The sequence below is a fragment of the Fundulus heteroclitus genome, chromosome 18, assembly GCF_011125445.2.
Source record: "Fundulus heteroclitus isolate FHET01 chromosome 18, MU-UCD_Fhet_4.1, whole genome shotgun sequence".
NCBI lineage: Eukaryota > Metazoa > Chordata > Actinopteri > Cyprinodontiformes > Fundulidae > Fundulus > Fundulus heteroclitus.
Genome location: NC_046378.1, coordinates 33,737,991 through 33,751,864, shown reverse-complemented (window position 1 = coordinate 33,751,864; position 13,874 = coordinate 33,737,991). Strand labels below are relative to the sequence as shown.

Here is a 13,874-nt window from a genome sequence, read left to right as displayed (position 1 = left end):
TAGCAGGACGCCCTCTTTCCTGACTGCCGCAGCAAGCAACATCCGAGTGCCGCTGTCTGTCCGTTTCGTGGCCAAAACAGACAAAAATTAGACATTGAAGCAGGTAGTTTAACAGAAACAAGCTACTCGTGATCCTGTTCTCAGCCTTTCCAGGACAAGCTGACCCAGGACTGATCGAAGCTGCTTCCTACAGCTGAAAAAAACAGCACGCTGTTCCCAATCGTTTGCCCTAGCCATAAATGACGGTAGCCTTCACAGGCCCGATACGAGGACAATGCAAAGCGCACCGGAGACCCGGCAGGGCTTCCCCCAAGCAACTGGATTCCACAAAAAGTCTTTCCCCCAGCTTTCATTGCCCGAATGGGATCGCTCGTTTACTGCCCCCGAAGTAAGTCATAGCCACTGGACGTGACCATGCAGTCACCAGAACGGGGCATATTAAAGGATGAGGTTTGGCAGAGAAAACAGGGGAAGTCAGTTTTGGATGAATCAATCTGTATTGTTTTATTTTCACTGTGTTTTAAAGCAAAAACTTGAAGCTAAGCTACCTGCTAGTGCTCTGCTGCGTCTGATGTTAACGTGTTTTAGGTTGTGTTTTCCATGACGTTTTAAACACTGATGGGACGTTTCTGGTCCGTTCATTACGCTGAAATATGTCCGTTTAAGCAAGCTCCCAAAGGTCCAAAAGCTGCTAAGCTTTTTACTATCAAAGTTAAACAGAATTATGGTTTGTTTAAAGATAACACTTGTTTCGTTCGCTCCACAATCGTCCAATAATGCCACGAGCGTAATAAATGGAGAAATAATTACATTAATTAAAAATTGAATATCCTAGAGGTTATTGATTTTAATTTAGCAAATCATTCTTTGAAATATTATTTTCTCAAATAATGTTTTATCTAACTCTTAGTTGCATTGTGAATGGGTCGATGCCAATTGTTGTCCTAATTGCTTAAGCTACTTTGACCTCGTTTCAAATTCTTAACCATGAACTTTGGTTCTCTAAATTAAAAGATTCTCACTGAACTCTAAAAATCATTGAATTGTGTTTAATAGTGATGGTTTTCAACCATTTTGATTTGTCCCACTGCTCTTATGTGTGTACACAGTCGATAGTCTCTTTGATCTTATCTTTGCTTAGTAGATTTAGTTAAATTTCACCAAGCTAGTTAAAGAGTTGTTGATTGAAATGTGTTTGCTGAATTATTTCTGTTAATAAATTCTTATACTTGAAGAAAAGTCACTTACTTCTTCCATATGTGTGCAGTTTCTGTTAGAAAATCCTAGCACTTGAATCCCTCCTTCGCCCACTGCCCTAATCTCAAAGTCAAATTAGACCGATATTCACAGGACAATCAATACCTGACAGACTGAAGGTTATTTGATTAATTATTAAATATCTTAAAAGCATTTAATTGTACAACGTGTATTTAGGCTGCGTTGTGCTTGGATCTTTTTTTTTTTTTTTTTTTTTTTTTTACTTTTTTGTTATTTTGAACATGGAATAAATCTAACTACTGTTTGCTACAAGCCTGAACACAGTTTACAAAGAACAGGGACAAAAAATTATGATACATACCCTTTAAGAAAACCAGCTCAGATTGCAACTAACTCTAATTTGACTGATGCAATACTTATTCCACGACAAGAAGCTCAAAAGCAGCTATGAGTTCATGTGCATAAAGATCGTGGGAGGTGTATGAAATTTAAACGGAAGGTTTTCTCCAATATGATATCTTAATTTAAATTTTTCCATCATTTGTGAAGTTTGCAACTTCACATATACTGCGAAGTGGAGCCTTTAACCAGGGTCTAACAAACAGGGCCACCTATGCACATAACATCACGACTCATGACTCTAGAGCTCTATCCAGCAGGTGTCATGGTGATTAAGACGCTTCCTGCATTTGACAGCTACAGTTCTCCTGCAATTGCAGCTCGGGTGGGACAGCTGAGCTACAGAGTGTGCTGCACATCACATGAAAACAACCTCTAAAAAGCTCTCAGCAGACATCATCAGCCTCAATTGGCAGATGAACGCTTCCATTATTATAAAAAATGAGCAATTTCTCGCCATGTCTCCATTTCCAGCGTTAGGCTGGGCTTATTTAGCGTGAGCTCACTCCGACAGCTTAACTAACGGGAAGCATTATCTTCAATCAGAACTCTTTGTGCTGCCTCTCCCTGGCTCTGCCATCGGCGTCAGCTCCTGTACGCCTGAAAGCGGAGGTCGTGCTGTGAGCATCTCCTGGTAATTCTGGACAAGCACAGAGAGGGTTTAGATACACAGAACAGAGTAGAACTAAATTAAACAGCGAGGGTTCATAGAACAGAAAAATTATATGGAAGCACCCGATCTTAGCATCTGTCGGGCCATCACTCCAGTCCAAAGATGTCCTATTTTTATGCATTTTTTATTGGCTGCCAGAGAATTAAATCCTTCATAGTCAATGCAGCAGCAGCCCTTAACACAGATGGTAAATGAAAGAATAGGAAATTTAAGAAAAGCAAGTGATCCTGAATGACACAAACAGTTGATGTCGGACATTTACGGTCTAATGTCCTTTCAATTTGATGCTTTCTTGAGCTGTACAGAGCAGTGCTGCCACTCCAACTGACGCTGCTCAGCCGAGTCAACGTAAGCTACAGGTTTCTCCAAGTTCGCAAACTAAAACAGCACCATCTACCACTGTTTTTAAAGGTAAAAGCGTTTTAAAGTTTGTCAAGTAGCCAACTGTAAGCTAGCTAACCAAGGAGATAGGCCAGCTAATTAACCAGCTAACGTCAGCTTGTTAACAGCGTTGGCCAATAAAGACCCAAAACATCTAAAAAAGGTATAATATTCTGCTCAACAAGAACCAGAAAACCTTTATTGAATTTGAAAGTTGATAATCCTGTACCCCTGTCTAAACCTTTGGATCAGGATGAAAATATCAATGCTAACATTATTAGAACTGTCGTAATCAGAATTTTTGCATTAATTTAGCGATATTAGCACAGAACCTCCTACCAGCCCATGCCTAAATATTACCATTTTTATTTTTGCAGATTTCTTCTAATTTAATAGCGCTGTGTAGTTTGGAGGTGGAAAATTAAATGATTATTTAAATTGATTACTATGCCATTAATCATGTGAAGGAAGATGCACTTAGGATAATTATATGTAAAAAATAATTTTAATAGAACAACATGCTAGTTTCCCCTCCTAATTTTTACTAAGCTAAACAAATAATATTGATTGTTGCTAGATTTAGAAAGGTTCTTATTATTTGGTTTAACAGTTCATTACCTTCTGTTATTTTACACATTTGAATGAGGAAGAACAGAAAACAACAGAACTGCTGCAAAAAGTTACCCAGCAAAAGCTACTTAGAAGAAATATTTAGATGAATCCTGGCAGGAAGTACTTTATCAAATGTGTCTCATATGTTCAATCTATGCATAGTGTATTTTGCTGTAATAATTAGGGAGCAAAAAGGGAAGTTAGTCTTAAAGTCCTTCCAGGCATATCAGGCATATCAACAGAAAAAGACCAGTTTGTGTGAAGTGTGACATTTGTCTTAGCTTTTAAAATGATGAGGACTCTGGAGCTAAAAATTACATTAGGGCTTAAATTGAAATCTAAATTTGGAAACCACCAAGACCAAGTGCCAGATCTTAGTTCTTTTAGCTGAAGTACAATGACTCATCAGCACCAGAAGGGAAGATTTACCCAGGATTTCCGGTTCGTACAAAGTCTGGTTAAGTTTAGTTTTGTTGCCCTTGATTGTTGGTTTGTACCTTATTTAGATGCAAAGCTAAATCAGACATGGTCTAATGTTTTGCTTGAAATTCAAAGGAATTATTGCCTCTCTTGTATGTGACCATGGCTCAAACAATCTAAATAGAAGAACTCTAAAGAGTGCTGAAATAATTATGTGCCTAAATCTTCTTAAGAAAATTATGTTTTAACTCCAGCTGAACATTTATAAAAAAAAATAAAAAATATGGGGGGGAAAGCCAGAAAGGAAAATGCAAATTGTATTTTTAGCCATGCCGTGCAACATTGTTAACAGATGACTGTTTTTTTATATGCTAATAAAAGAGTTGCCAAAAAAAATTTCCACTGTATTGATCAAGGAAATGTTTGTTGCCGTTTTCACTTTAACTCCAGCAACCACAACCACGAAGTTCTGCACTTACACATTTCCGACTCCTACGAATAATCAGTGAGGCGTGAGGTTTTTATAGAAATAGAAACGCATCATATTGGCCATCATTTGACATGTTTTTTTTTTTTTAATATATCAAGCTAACTTTTTTGATCGGCAAATATCACCTGATCAATATCAATAGAAAATACGTCCGATAAAATGTTGAATAATTCCACTGAACTGCGATCCAGAACCACATGGTATTCTGGGGCATATAGGTTTAGACCAGGGGTGTCAAACTCATTTTGGTTGAGGGGCCGCATACAGCTTAATCTGATCTCAAGAGGGCCACACGAGTAAACTCATTGCAAGATTAAATAGAACTAATAAATGTGGACTTGTTGTTGATTTTTATATTAAATTAATTTCACTTTTACACAATATATTATGAATAACCTCAGCGTTTTTAAGAAAAGTATGTGCTATTTCAACAATACTTTTACTCAGTTAAACATTTACTTGTGCATTATGCATAAGAACTGATCACAGTGATTGTACAATGTTGAAAAACATTTATTCACTTTTTTTGGAACTTAAAAACACTGTCCTACATGACAAAATACATCAAACAGATAAAAATTAAGAAATGATTTAAATTTTTCCACACCTGAAGCTTAATCTGCTAATTAAAACACAGCGCCCCTCGTGGACAATATAGGAACTGCATATTTTCAATTAAACGAAGTACATGTTTTTTTCAATAATTGTTTTATCATTCTCTTCCTTTTACCTACTCTTTCTTTCACCTTTTGGTTTTTTTCTTCTTGTTCTTCCTTTCCTCTCCTACTTTCCTATTGTAGTGTCCATATCATTTGAGATATTCCCCACATGAATCATAATAAAACTATTCACATTCATAAATCAAGGGGAGCACTATGGCAAAAGCAGTACTGCTCCACTTGTGAAAATCAAATCTGATGAGCTCTTTTTGACATTAAGACAACAATTCTTATTGCCACAATGCCAGACAGGACACTGGGGAAAAAAAATAATAAATTTTTTTTTTTTTTATAATAATGCATTTAGCCACAGGGCCGGACTAAATTGTTCGGCGGGCCGGATTCGGCCCGCGGGCCGTATGTTTGACACCCCTGGTTTAGACTCTCAACCTCTCATAGCCAAACTAAGCAAGGTTGGTAGTGGATCTTAGATAATTTAAAGGTTACATTTAAGTAGGGTTAGGGTTGCAGTTTAATTTCAGGCTTTTTGTTCCCCCTGGTCCTTGTTTCAAATAGGTATTATTTCTCAATAATTATCAATATCGACTAATATGAAAGGCTTTTATCGTGATCCGTTTTTCAGCCACAACGCAAAGCCCCTAAATTATAAAGGAGGTTCTAGGAAGGGGTCTGGTAAAGGATTTTGTTTACATTTCACTAAAATTTTATTTTTTACATTTTATATTTCAAGACTTTTACTTATTTTAGTCTAACAGCACAGAAGATTTATTAGCAGCGTCAAAAATTCATTTGACCAAAATAGACACTTCCTTTTGATGTTTATTTCCATGCAAATGCAGCAAGTGATCAACTATTAGTAAATGACACTTCAATTACTTCACTGTGTAATAAAGCTCAAAAATAGCACTGATAAACATTACCAAGTTGCCAGTAAGAAGAAATCTTATCCTGTTCCGCTTACTGGAACAACTTTTTTTTCTTCCCTTTTAACCAACTACAGACACTTGCAAAACCACAGAAATGATTTGACACTCAAACCTAATTGTTTAGCAATAGCCTTCTCTTCAGAAAATGCAAACTGAGCATTCTCTTAGAATAGTCTTCATAATTTCGTATTGTCTTAACTTCAAAGGCTTTTGCATTGTGTGGGAGGCTAAATGGGTATTTTACAGCAAGAGTTGGAAAGCCTCCACATATGCGTGGCATGTAAGCGCCAGCATTATGCATTCTTTACCTCCTTATTTCTCAGATATCATGCCTTAGATCCTACAATATTGGAAAACCATAAAACAGTAACATTGTTGTTCAAAATTGCGTTGCGATAAAATTCATATTTCTATATTGCTCTCAGTGGTTTCTGTGACCTTAAGCATGTAAGACACAGTGAACTTTTTTCCCCAGGTCACAGCATCTGATGCAGTGAGAGTTCATCACACAGCCTGAATATCTTATAGGCATGCAAAGTGTGAGTTCACCGGCTTTGGGTGTTATCTCCAACAACAATCAGATCATGTGCATAAAATTACATTAATGCACATGAACCAAATGATCTAAAGAGCCTCTGCGGTGTGGCTTATTAACAGGGCTGCACAACAATCAAGGCACAATAACATTGTAGACTGTTGAAAAGATCAAATCACTTGTGACGAGCTAACAAATAAGTATACACTGCTGATACCGTTCTGCTTTAGGCTGATTAGAAATGTAGGGCCTAGATAGTGAGTGTTTTATGCAGTGGAACCATGAAACAAGGCTTTGTTTGTGCCAAAAGTTGGACTTAACTGGATGTTCTATGGCCCTACCAGGATGTACCCAACCACATGATGAATGGATGGATGGATAGATGTTCTGGCATTGAAAAAAAAACAAAAAACCTAGTTGCGTGGCTGTGCAGTTTCCCTTTTGCTTTACCAACACATCTTTGTAACTTTCTAAAACAATGTTGCTGCTTTACAACAGCATCACCAAATATATTGTTGGTACACACAGCAAAAATCCACAATTTAAAGATCTAGTATTTTTTGCAGCCATTTGATGTAACATATTCTGGTCTCCTTGTTAATGCAGTTGCATGTTTGATTTCTTACTTGTATTGTTTTCTCCTAATCATATTAATCACATATGTATAGATCGCGAGAGGAGTGCACAGTGAAATACAAAAAGAAGTCATTTCAGTCAGATTCTTAGGACCCATGCTTTTGTTACCGCTCCTCAGCAGCGGCAGGTTCCCTTTCTGTTCTTTTCCCTCCCGATTCCATTGATCACATTGTGTTAGCTGACAACAGAGTTTCTGGAAAGGGGGAGGTCACTGCAGTATGTTCAGGCGTATTTTCTACAACTTCAATGCACTGGAGTGACAGTGAAAAGCTAGTCCGTGTATTTGTTACTTCAAGGCTGGACTATTGCGATTCTTTCCCATCAGGAAGTCCACAAAATGCAGTTCGAAGCCTCCAGCTGATCCAAAAACGCTGCAGCAAGAGTTCTGATGAAAATTAAAAAGAGAAATCCTATTTCTTCTACTTTAGCTTCCCTTCATTGGCCTCCTGTTAAATCAAGAATAGAATCTAAAAGTCTCCATCTCATGTATAAAGCCACAGCGGAGACGTAGACGATCTAAACAAGCACGGGCTATTTCGGTGTCATGGTGGTTTTTTGACTCGTTAGCAACACCACTCAACCTGTAAACACCTTACAAATAAACACACAGTTTAGCTTATATTAATGTCAAAGCTAGTCAACCGTTTCATTAACAGACCCATTACTTGTCCTCTGTTCAGCCAAGAGTCCGTATCGGCATGAGGACGAATATGGAAAGTGAACGGGAACAGGACGCTACACAGTGTTGTCAAAGCGGTTTAAAAGAGGTTGAAGTCATCAATTAAAAAGAAACGTTCTGCACTTCTCCAGGCCAGTTAGGCGGGTTCAGATCCTGGGAAGTCACACCCACACACTCTTGTGCAGTGAGTACTGACTTCTTCCAGCTGGTCACAGACATATTCTGCCAAAATGCAAGACGAAGTTAAAGAAAAAAAAAAAAAAAAAGTTTCTCCCAACTTCCACAGCCTTGTCTGAACCATCTGAGGCAGTTTGCTTTGTTTGCTCAGTACACTGTACACACAAGGGATGTGAGCTGTGAATGTCGTGATCCGTGTGCGTCTATTTATTCACCGCTGGATATACAAAGAGCAAGCTCTCTGGCATAATAAAGTTTATCTCATGTTGCTGCTGTGTGGCTAATTTATATTATTAGCTCCATCGTACAAAGCTGTTGCCGTGGCGTTGGTTTACTTTGAAAGAGTTTGGCAAATAAGCAGAACATTCTCACTCTTGGTCCAAATCACGAGAGATGGCAAAAAGGGAAAATTTTAAACCAACGGGATCTAATTTCCTTCAGAGCGGCTCTATTTTAGGCTCAACTGATAAAGTCCTGATAGAAAGAAGCGCATTTATACACTCGCAGGGCCAATTTGATTTCTTTCCCTGTCATGGGACCTCTGTCAAAACACTTCCTGAAGGTACCGTTGAAAGGAAGTCTGGCATCTGCTGTTGGTGAAATAATTGCATTTCCAACCAAAAGAGTTCACGGCAAAAGGGCAAGATATTATGACAAAGTGGAAATGGAGCCACCATCGGATGCTTTAGCGAAAAGAAACAAATGCAACGGAAATATGTAACTGAGGTCGGTAAAGCAGACGCTAACCAGAACGGGCAGTCACCAAATAGTCAGATAAAGGCCGTTCACTAAACACTGAGAAGCATTAAATGATTTTTTTTTTTCCTGATTTTATTTGAAAAGATTCCTTTACAAAGCCACGAACACGTAATTTCCTCCTTACAGGTGTCTTGTATTTTTAATTCTTTTTTTTTTCCTCCCCCTGTGTTCCACACCAAACACATTTTACCAGATACCTAAAGTAGTTACTGAATCTAGCTTTCACAATATGATTTAAGAGTTTTCCAGCATGAGCAGCCGTCACCGCAGCACCTCAATTTGACAAAACTTTCATTTTGCTTTTCCCAGCCACTCAGAGGTGGATTTGGTGGCGTCCCATGGATCCTGTTCTGCTGCAAAGAAACCAAAAGACCTGGAGCTTAAGGACCCAAACTGACATCTCATAACCTTCAGGATTTTTTGGTAGAGAATGGTTTCATCAATTACAGCAAGTGGGAAGCAGTCAAAGCAGACCCAGACTATCACACCACCACCACCACCCTGTCTCAGGTGGGACAGATCTTGCTGTTCTCCAATAAATATCTTTCTTACCTTTGAATCATGAAAACTGACCTTGACTGAGGAAAAGCGTTTCAGATATTGTTCTGGACTATTTTGTGATTTCCTGGTGAAGATACTGATGCACTCTTGGAGTAATTGTGATAGACAGCCCATACCTGGCAAGGTTAAACACCCTTCAATGTGTTATTCATTTGCTGATACTATTCTTACTTTAGTTTAGCTGAGCAGACTGATCAGAGACCATCTGTTAGTCACTCTCTTTAGACCGGAGCATGATGCGCCGCTTTTGATATTTCAGCCTACTTCATGATGCCGGAAGGGTGCTTTTTAAGTTATTTGTTGCTTTTACAGGTCTGAAAGTAATCAGTACAGAGTGAGAGTAATGAAAGTGAATTCAACTGTCCAGACAATGCACAATTTAACAAGGCTAGATTATTTTATTAATATATATTCACATAGGGAAAGGTTAGTTTTGGTGGACTTTTTACCCTAAATAAATTAAAAGTGCCTTTTTTTTTACTCTCGGGTTAAATCTGCCAGATGTTTACTGATCTGAAACATTTAAGGGTGGTAAATAAGCCAGAAAAAAAAAGTAGAAATCTTGTATGAGGATACATACTTTTTTTCACTGCACTGCTTTCACACTACTTTCCCATCAAGCAACCCATTTTTGGGTTGCACTTATGGGGAAAAAGGCCTCCAGATGAGATGGAACAAGGAAAATGCCTGTGTGAACGCTGGTTGTCTGTCAAAGCAGGAACTGGGAGGCGTTCAGGGCTGACCTCTGAGGGCAAGGACTTCCCAAAGCCCCTGTGCAAAACAACTGCCGACCCGGCAGCTGACGGAGGGACGGAGGGACACAGACCACTGTTGCTGCTCTCCACTGCCTGCCTTCAAAACTCCCCCCCCCCCCCCCCCCCCATCTTCATCTTCCTCCTCCTCCTCCTGAGCACTATCAACGAGGGCAAGAAATTGAAACCGGGTGAAACCATGAGCGGTGAGAAAGGAGACTAAGAAGCAGATATTACCTTGCCGATATGATCTGTCTGGAATGTGGCAGTGCCGTGCTGAATTTGAACAGACATGTTTCTAATGTCAGACACAACAGTCGAATGGGAGAGTTTGGCAAGGCAGTGCAACGCAGACCTCAGCGCAAGAGCCGTTTGCAGAAGGACACGGAGCATGTGCGACTCGTACAGGTTTCACGACACCAGCGTTTACTGGATTTCATTGGAATCGGTAATGAAATGAGAACAATAAGGTTTTCAAATGGGAGAAATGTGGGAAAGTGTGGAGTGCGTTTGTATTCGCCCTCCCGAGTCAATTGGTTTTAAGAACACCTGTCGCTTTAGTTACAGCTGCAGGTCTTTTGTAACGTGTTTCTACCAGCTTGGCTCGTCTAATGACAAAACAAATGCAAAATTACACATTATGCAATTATGCAAAAATAATCAGAGCTCAGTTAGATTGAGTAGAAAGCACCTGGAAACTAATGTCTGGGTCTTCCCAGTTTCATTTAGGTCCAGAACTTGGCCTTTCTATGCTTTTACACAAAAAGCTTCCATTGTAGCTCTAGCTGTACGTTTAGGGTAGTCGTCCCGCTGGAAGGCAGAACCTCCACCCAACAACCCCTTCTCGGGTCTTTCGCAGCCTCTAAAAAGTTTTTCTTCCAGGATTGGCCTGGATTTGGCCCATCAACCCTGACCGGCGTCTTTGTACCTGCCAAAGAGCTGACTTCTGGAGTTAATTTGAAGCGCTGGCTTTTATTTAAGGGTGTCAGAGTAACAGGCCTGTTTTCAAGAGTTATTTACGTTGGTCTGTCCGATCAAAACAGCATAAAAAACATTTTAAGAACTGACAATACTGGTGCAAAAGGTAAATAATACGTGAAAGCAGATAACTTATCTGTTATGCACAGCTGCAAATCCTCGATTATTAAGGTTTTAACGGAGCAGTGATGATGGAAGCATACCGTCCGACCGCTGACCGACGAGCAGGATGACCTCACATGAACTGTGCATGAGCCACTGGGGTAGAAGTGCTCGGTTGCACAGTTGTTTTCATGTTCGCCGTGCTTTTTCTGGCCGTTGTTCAAGAAAAGCAAGGAGGCCACGCCCACCCCTGGAACATAAATCAGCCGCCGAGGTAGAGATAAACCTCAACCAAGTGATTCATTCGGACCACGACCGTTTTTATTTTCCTTCTCGCATTGTGGAAGTGCAGCGTGTGTGAAAATCGACTACGCACGTCCCCAGCGCTGCTGTCACATGCTTGAGGCAGGGGGGGGGGGGGGGGGGGGGAGAGAGGACACTGCAAGTTTATACTCATCATGTGTTTATATCTGCAAGCGGGATGCTGGAGAGCGAGTGACTCACTCATGGCACCTAATCGCGTTTGCAAACAATTAGACAGCATTTAAGCAAGAACTGGGCAAGCATGCGTGCGGATGAAAACATTGTGTCCCGTCTTTTCCAGAGGCGGCCGGCGGGGTTGCTGCTTTGCATGAGATTTGCATGTCCAGGCTGCAGCAGCGGCGACCAGTTTTTACTATCAGCAGCTCTGATATTGCATGTCTTGGTGTTTTGGACGTGATCGTGGGAGGCAACCCTCCGCTTGCTCTGAACACAATAACCGAGCATCTCTCCAAGCGCTTATTAACAACGACGGTTCTGGTGCGGCTCAGGAGGAAAGGAGTTGCATATTGATGAGGAAAGCGTGGTTTTAGATTAAAAAGTCAGTCCCGCTGGTAGCAAATGATCTCCTACAAGTTGCGCATTACAAACTGTTGCGGCTTTGTAGAGCCGAGGCATTCCTGACATTTCCTCCTGGCGGTACAACAACCCGACCAAGCTTCCAACCCAACACACCTCCGGGCTGGAATGTCTGAGATATCCGAAAATATCCCCAGCGCGTTAACCTAACGACGTCAGATGACAGCAATACTGGGGAGTAAAGGGCCTGGATTGTCCACGGCCAGACCTTAAGTGGAAGGAATTTCAGATGGACAGATTATCACACTCACAAGTCTGCCCGCTCTGGACACCACATCTCATGACTCTGTTTTCTGGCTGGAGCAGTGTTTGTGCGGTTGCTCTCAGGTTGGTGCACGGGGTGAGACGCAGGGCGAGGAAGCCTCAGAGTGCTGCGCTCATGCCTAAAGGCCAGGCTTCCCTCCCTCATGTTGTTTATATAGAGTTCTGTAACCAAGCAGGTCCTCCCCCCCCCACCCCACCCCACACTCCTCTCACTATTGCAGCTGCTGATCCATACCGTCCACATGGATCTCAGAGTAAACACGGGCCCGCTCTAAGTGGAACACAATGAGGAAATGACAGAATAGTGAGCTGCATATGAAGACATCCAAGGATTGATTTCCAAACAAAACACATGGATGACATCATGGTAAAGTCAGCTAGTGGGGAATATGGAAAAGGAGGGGTGAAGGGGGGGTGTGGGGGGGGGGGCAGTAATGCAACACCATACATAAACAACAGACAGTTGTATTTATAGGAGATTGTCTCATGGTTCTATCTGCCTCCATAAATCCTATTATCTGATTTGCAGCCATTCTTCTGCCCAGCACCCGACAGGAGGCACAGCTTTGTCTCATCAAAACACTGGAACCGTGTGCGTTCATCACCGAACCGGTCCCATCTCTGCTTGATTAGACATTACCTCATCATGGCCAGATGATGCAAAAAAAAAAAAAAAAAAAAACGACCGGCTGAAAGCCCTTTAATCACAGACAGCCGTGCCGGCATTATCCAGGCTTAACCCCTCATTATGATGGGACCTCCACTTTGTAAAAAAAAAAAAAAGCCAACAAATAAATGCACAGTTATGGCGTAATTCGGAGACAAACAACAGAGGTTGACGTTGTGCAGCAGCAGCAGGAGGAGACGCAGAAAGGTGCACCTGCTCCTGCGTGACACCACGAGATGCAGATGCACAACAAACAGTTTGACACAAGGGGAGCAAACCAAGAAAGAAAAAGAGAAGGAGAAAAAAAAGTGGGTTACTTCTGTGCCAAACTCCTTAAAACCCCCCACAGAAACTAAAGCGGAAGTGTGCTTCACTCACATATCTCCTCAGCTTTTTCTCCGGGGGTGATTTCCTCAGCCAGCCCTGAAAGATGATTTCTCCCCCGCTCATGTTTGCTGCTGCTGCTGCTTCTCCTGCTTCTTCTTCTCTAACTCGCTCCCAAAGTGCCGCCTGCCCGCTAATACATGACGGCTCGCCCGTTCAATGCGCTGCTGTCGGTGCTCGGCTCTCCCTGCCGCAATCCGCTCCCTCCATTGGAAATCAGTACAGGGAACAAGGTCGCAGATGGGGAGCAAGTCGGTCCCTGGGGGAAGCAGCGCAAAGATCTGCCGGTGTGCAAAAAATTTAAATTAAAAACTAATAATAATAATAATTAAAAGAAGAAGAAGCCACCGGCAAGGGACTCTGAAGGTAAGCACGGCCGTGTGACAGTGAGCCGCGCAGGGAAAAGTAGAGAACTGATGCGGGGCGAGGAACTATCTGTGGGCGTCTGCGTTTGTTTTCCCGACCGATGCCACGCCCACCGCGCAGCGCGAGGGATGGGCCGCTGGGATGGGATGGACGGGAGAAGCGCGTCCTCCACGACCGTTTATTCAGTGATACTACAACAACAACGAAAAACTAAAACCAAACTGTGTAAGATAAAACAAGTGGAACATCAGAATAAATAAATAAATATAATAGAAAAAATACTTTCAAACAAAACTTTTTTTAAAATATTTTCTT

At 41.3% G+C, this 13,874-nt stretch overlaps 1 protein-coding gene across 2 annotated transcripts in view; it reads right to left on the bottom strand.

The window, feature by feature from the left end:
* gab2 (GRB2-associated binding protein 2) overlaps nt 1–13,637 on the bottom strand; it is a 55,930-nt gene extending 42,293 nt beyond the window's left edge. Inside the window, exon 1 of one of the 2 annotated variants that reach the window (XM_036149814.1) lies at nt 13,188–13,637. In XM_036149814.1, the coding sequence (XP_036005707.1) occupies nt 13,188–13,259 (72 nt within the window). In that variant the 5' untranslated portion in view covers nt 13,260–13,637. The remainder of the gene's footprint in view (nt 1–13,187) is intronic. The other variant, XM_012875238.3, reaches the window with a different exon arrangement.
* Nucleotides 13,638–13,874: the final 237 nt, after the last annotated feature.